The 6377-nt window shown below is 43.3% G+C and overlaps 1 protein-coding gene across 1 annotated transcript in view; it reads left to right on the top strand.

Annotated features, from left to right (window-relative positions):
- The first annotated feature begins 1813 nt into the window (after window positions 1-1813).
- LOC137618148 (uncharacterized) overlaps window positions 1814-6377 on the top strand; it is a 10060-nt gene continuing 5496 nt past the window's right edge. The window contains exons 1-3 of the mRNA XM_068348179.1: window positions 1814-2053; window positions 3715-3954; window positions 5320-5471. Coding sequence (XP_068204280.1) covers window positions 1814-2053; window positions 3715-3954; window positions 5320-5471 — 632 coding nt within the window. The remainder of the gene's footprint in view (window positions 2054-3714; window positions 3955-5319; window positions 5472-6377) is intronic.

Below are 6377 nucleotides of genomic sequence, written 5' to 3' on the forward strand. Positions count from 1 at the left end.
GTGTGAAAACCATGATGGCTGCCTGTGATGTGTAGACATCCGGTAACACTACATGTGCTTGCACGTCCGTTGACAATTTAATTCCGAAAAAAATGTGAAGTTTATCAGAGTTGTGTCGTGTTACTGCTTTACAATTTACCAACCGTGTGTCACACGATCATACATAGTAACGACATTTCATTTTGTGTATATATAATGCTTGTATCTTCGCTCTCCCCTCACACTAAAAAGAACCTGAAATAACATGTATGTTTTTCTCCCCGTTAACTGTTAACCGATGCGTGTCAGTTTGAACAGGAAATTTCCTGTTGCATTGAGCTTTTGTATATAAAGGAGAGTTTTCTGTAATAAAGTTACTTCGTTGCTTTCATCCTGTCTTTGAGTCACAACCTTCTCTCAGCTCGTCACATTAGTGACCCCGGAAGTCGACTCGCTCCAACCGCCTTCCACCCCGCCTCACCCCTCCGTCATTAGTACTACGGCGGACTCTACGGAAGTTGGCGCTGCGGCTGCCCCATTGAAACTTTCGTCATTTTGCCAGCGGAGAGGCATTTGCTTGGTTTCAGCGCGCAGAAGTCCAATTTCGCATCAAAGGTGTGACTCGCTCAATCACCAAAGCAGATTATGTTCTCGAGGCGATAACCGAGGACACCTTCCCGGAAATATCCGACTGGCTCTGTGAACAAAAAGACACCCCAATAGCGTATGACGTCCTCAAAACATACTGTCTGAAGCAGTACTCGCCGTCGCCAGCCGCCCGTATAGCAAAGCTTTTTCAGCTCTCTCAACAACCGTTGGGAGGAAAAAGGGCTTCGCTCGCCCTCAGGGAAATGACCATTACCGCTCGCCTGCAACCTGCCGCATACGGCTCGCATCGTGAGGTGAACCTACTTTGTGCCCTTTGGACACGCTGTTTACCCAAACCTGTACGCACTCCCATACGCGATGTCGATAGTTTACCCATAAAGGACTTGATGACAAAAGACAACAACGTTAAGGACAGCCACTTCAAGACCTCCATCAACGCCTCCACTCCTGATGAAGAGGACGCCTATTCAACGTCAACCGAAGCTGACGTGAATGCCGTAGGACATACACGCCTACCCCGTGACTTGCCGAAGCGGCGATAAAGCCAACCACCACCCATCACTCACTCGTGCCGCGACCAACGACTTCCATACCCAGTTACTACCTCCCATCCTCCGCAGTTTTGCTACTTACACTACAGATTCGGGGCAACCGCAAAGAAATGTGCCAATAATTGTCAGTGGCCAAAAAACGTGTAAGTAGGCCATGGCTTGCAGCGGTGGCTTCCTTTGTTTCTAATCTTTTCTTTTTACATGATGCAGGAACGGGCGGGAAATTTTTGGTAGACACGGGTGCTTGACATTCTCTTTTGCCAAGGGAACTCTTCAGGACACGACATAGTCTATTTAAGTCTGCCGACGTCCACTTGGTAGCTGCTAACGGATCTGCGATAAACACTTACGGTTACGAGAAACTCACATTATCGTTTGGAAACTGTAAATTTAATTGGAAGTTTCCTGATGCTGACGTCACATTGCCCATCTTCGGTGCAGATTTCATCTCTCATTTCCACCTTCTTGTCGATGTTGCCCAACGACGATTGGTCAACGCAGACTCGTACTTGTCGACACCTCTTGAACCCGCCCACTCCAACCTTGCTCTCCACATCAGCGCATCCACGGATGCCTACGCCCACTTTCTCACGTCGTACCCGGAAGTTTTCCGTCCAGAACTTCGCCAAATGCCCATGGCTCCAGCCAAGCATGGTATTTATCACCATATCAAGATGACGGGACCACCAGTCTTCGAAAAATTCAGAGGCCTGGCACCGGAACGATTGGCCGCTGCCAAACAAACGTTTCCCGAAATGGAGGAAATGGGCCTTTGCCAAAAGGCCTCCAGCCCATGGTCATCACCCTTATACATCATTCTGAAGAAAGACGGCTCCCTCTGTCCGTGCGGTGATTACAAGCACCTGATCATGCAAACAGAACCGGATCTCTACCCCCTCTCAAACATCGCCGACGTGACCTCCTACCTGCACAAAGCGAAGGTTTTCTCTACGCTCGACCTCGTGAAGGGGTATTAGCAGGTGCCTATGAACCCAGAAGACATCCCCAATACTGCCAACACCACTCCGTTTGGTACATACACCTTCAATTATTCCTGTTTTGGCCTTCGTAATGCTGGGGCCACTTTTCAACGTCCCATGGATGGCATCTTAGGGACCTCCCCTTTTGTGCATGTTATGTGGATGACATACTTGTGTTCTCCTCCTCAAAAGAGGAACACTGTCACCTGGGCATCGTGCTCGACCGCCTTCAACAAAACGGCCTTGTAGTCCGGTACGACAAGTGTACCTTTGGCCCCAACAAAGTGTTGTTCTTAGGGCACAGCATCACTCCTGAAGGAGTCCATCCTCTCCCTGAGAAGGTAGCACCGGTTCAGGACTTCCCCGTGCCCTCGAACCTCAAACCTTTACAGGAATTATTGGGCATGATCAATTATTATCACCGTTTTCTGCCAGTCATTGCCGCCATTCTTGCTCCCCTCTATGCCTCCCTGAAGGGCAAGCCAAAGGACCTGAAGTGGGATCCCCTTCAAGAAGAAGCCTTTTGCAATGCAAAGTAGGCCCTATCAACCGCTGCGGCTCTCACTTCTCCTATCCCACATGCCCCTCTCCTGCTCTCCACCGATACCAGCGACGTCGATATTGGTGCAGTACTCGCCCTCCCCATTGATCTTCTTCAGCAGAAAACTGTCCAAGGCAGAATCGGGTTATCCTACTTTCGATCACGAATTGCTGGCGGTGCACTTGGCTGTCCGTCACTTTCGCCATTTCTTAGAAGGCACGCCCTTCGTCATTCGCTCAGACCACATGCCTCTGGTGCACGCCTTCACTCGTCAGTTTGACGCCTCGTCCTCCTGTCAACGCCAATATCTCTCCGCCGTGGCTGAATACAATTGCAACCTTCAATACGTCCCTGGGAAAATGAATTCCGTTTTCGATGCCCTGTCAAGAAACACGTTGGCTGCCGTTAAACTGGGATTGGATTACAACCCCTTAGCTGAAGCCTAACGACAGGATCCCGAGTATGAAGCATGTAGGACATCCTGCATGTCCCTCCTGGGAAGACTTCCCCCTCAAAGACTCCAACACCACCCTCCTCTGTGACATCAGTACTGGTAGACCGCGACCTTGGATTCCTGCTCCCATGCGTGGTCAGGTGTTTGATTTCATTCACGGCCTGTCACATCCCTCAAGCCGTTCTACTGCACAGCTGCTGAAGACGAAGTTCATTTGACACGGCATCTCTAAGGATGCTAAGGATTGGGTCCGCTCCTTTACTTTTTGCCAAACTTTCAAAGTACATCGACACATGGATTCCGGAGTGGGCACCTTTCTTCAACCTCAGCGTTGTTTCGCACACATTCACGTCGACGTTGTAGGCCCCTACCACATCACAAGAGCATCGTTACCTGCTTACCGTCATCAACCGCTCCACTCGTTGGCCTAAAGCCATTCCCGTGGAAACTGCATCGTCTGCCTCGTGTACATCTGCCTTACTCTCAGGATGTATTGTGAGATTTGGTATCCCTGACCATATTACTTCTGACAGGGGTACCACTTTCACCTTTCAAATATAAACCGCATTAGCAAATCTCCTGGGCATCACCTTACATTAGACAACTGCCCACAACCCCGCTCACAATAGAGTGGTTGAACGTTTTCATCGCACCCTCAAAGCAGCTTTGATGTCCTTCTGCAAGGATTCCAACTGGTTTACTCAGCTTTCCTGGTTCCTCCTGGGACTAAGGACCACTCCTAAAGACACTCTTGACATCTCGGCAGCTAAATTGGTCGTCCCTGCAAAATTTTTTCCTTCTACAACGTCCTCCGACAATCTCCAGCGCATACGTCACGTCGTGGGAAAATTTACTCCCTGCCGCCAGGCTTACAAGCCCCCAGTGAAGCATCACATACCGACAGACTTGCACTCTGCAATGCACGTCTTCCTTCGCAACGACACTAGCAAGCCACTGCTAACGCCTCCTACACGGGCCCTTTCCTTGTGATCCGACGCAGACCGAAAGAATTCCTACTAAACACTCATGGCAAAGAAGACTGGGTCTCCATTGATCGTCTAAAACCTGCTTATCTCTTGCCAGATGACCCTCCTACAGTTCGACTCTCTAGATCAGGGCGTCCTATTTAACATGTACAGTATGTCATTTTTAAGGGGGGAGCCATGTACCAACCGTGTGTCATACGATCGTACATAGTAACGACATTTCATATTGTGTATATATTATGCTTGTATCTTCGCTTTCCCCTCGCACTAAAAAGATCTTGAAATAACATGGATGTTTTTCTCACTGTTACCTGTTAACCGATGCGTGTCACTTTGAACAGGAAATTTCCTGTTGCATCAAGTTTTTGTATATAAATGAGAGTGTTCTATAATAAAGTTATGCAGTTGCTTTTATCCTGTCTTTGAGTCACAACCTTCTCTTGGCTCGTTACAACAACCTCCTATTTCGTCTTGCACAAAACTTCTTCGTTTGCAACATATACGATAGCAGTTTCCTACCACTCGATTCTCTCTGTACTACATGTGTTGTACTTTGGTAACGAAATTGACATAATTCTCTCTCTCTCTCTCTCTCTCTCTCTCTCTCTCTCTCTCTCTTAATTAAAGAAATTACCCTATTCATAGAACATCTTTAGCAAAATGCAAGTTATTACAAAATGTCTTCGTAGAAGTATATGCTGAAATTTATAATTTAATCGACTACTTTTCTTAGTTCCACAAAATTTTCAGCAAACTATGCACAATAACTTTTAAACACATATATGTTTTATAGAAAATACCTAGTAAATGTAACATCAGTCAAATGACCATTTTCAAGACTTGTCACACAAGAATAATAAGTGTTGATTGAAAGTGAAACTCCTCCTATTTTATGAAGGAAGCGTAAGTATACTTGGCAATATCTTTTCCTGTAAATTATATTTAACAACATCTGAATATATATTTTAACTACACGGCTCCTGATTAAAATAAAATATTTAATGATATTTTTAATCTACTTAATATTTTTGAAAGAAATGCTCTCAAAGATGGTCATGGGCAAAAGTTATAAAGGGGTACATATTGCAATTAAACGTGATGGTAATTTATAAAAAGATATTATACATACTGCTATCATACATTTTTATTTTCTACAGATGTCTACCTTTCTAAAAAAATAACTAACAGCATTCAGGCCCCACTTTTTTGGTACTGCCAGCCCAAAATATTGGGTCGGGGTGATAGACCATATAATATGAACACCCTGGGTATCACGGCAGCTGATATTATGTATGCAACCCGTTGGTCGTCCCTCCTGATTTTCTTCCGTCTGAAACTTCTTTCAACAATCCTCAGTGCCAATGTGACGTTGTGATAAAACTTACTCCCTGCCGCCAGATTTGCAAGCCCCAGCGAAAAAAGTTACCAAAAGGTTTACAGGCAGCAATGCACTTCTTTCTACCCACCTACACAAGCAAGCGACCGCTGGCGGTACCTTACATTAGCCCTTTCCTCATGATCCCTTCACATGGAAAGCTTTGTTAAATAATGTTCGTGGCAAAGAGGACTGGGTCTACATTGATCGCTTAAAATTTGCATTTCTCTTGCAAGGTGACCTTCGTACAGTATGCCTTTCTAAAGCAGGCCACATTATTTCATATAATTTACTTTAGGGGGGGGGGGTTATGTACCGCACGTAAATCATACACGCTCATACACTGTAATGCTATGATTTTTTTTTAATCTCTCGCTGTCTCCAACGCTGATGATAGAACAACCTGTTTAAGCTTGTCATTGTATGTTTCATTTTGTTTGAATGTTTGGAAATTTTAGCTCTCAAATGTTTCTATATAAGCTCGGTATCTCTTCTAAAATCTAATAGCAATGCTGCCATATGATATATATATATATATATATATATATATATATATATATATATATATATATATATATATATATATTATATATATATATATATATATATATATATATATATATATATATATATATATATATATACACATAGATAGATAGATAGATATGTGTATACACACATATATATGTACATATATATATATATATATATATATATATATATATATATATATATATATATATATATATTATTTATATGTATATATATATATATATATATATATATATATATATACGTATATAAATATATGCATATATATGTATATATATATAACTATATATATATATATATATATATATATATATATATATATATATATATATATATATATACATATATAT

Source organism: Palaemon carinicauda, chromosome 2, assembly GCF_036898095.1.
Source record: "Palaemon carinicauda isolate YSFRI2023 chromosome 2, ASM3689809v2, whole genome shotgun sequence".
Lineage (NCBI taxonomy): Eukaryota > Metazoa > Arthropoda > Malacostraca > Decapoda > Palaemonidae > Palaemon > Palaemon carinicauda.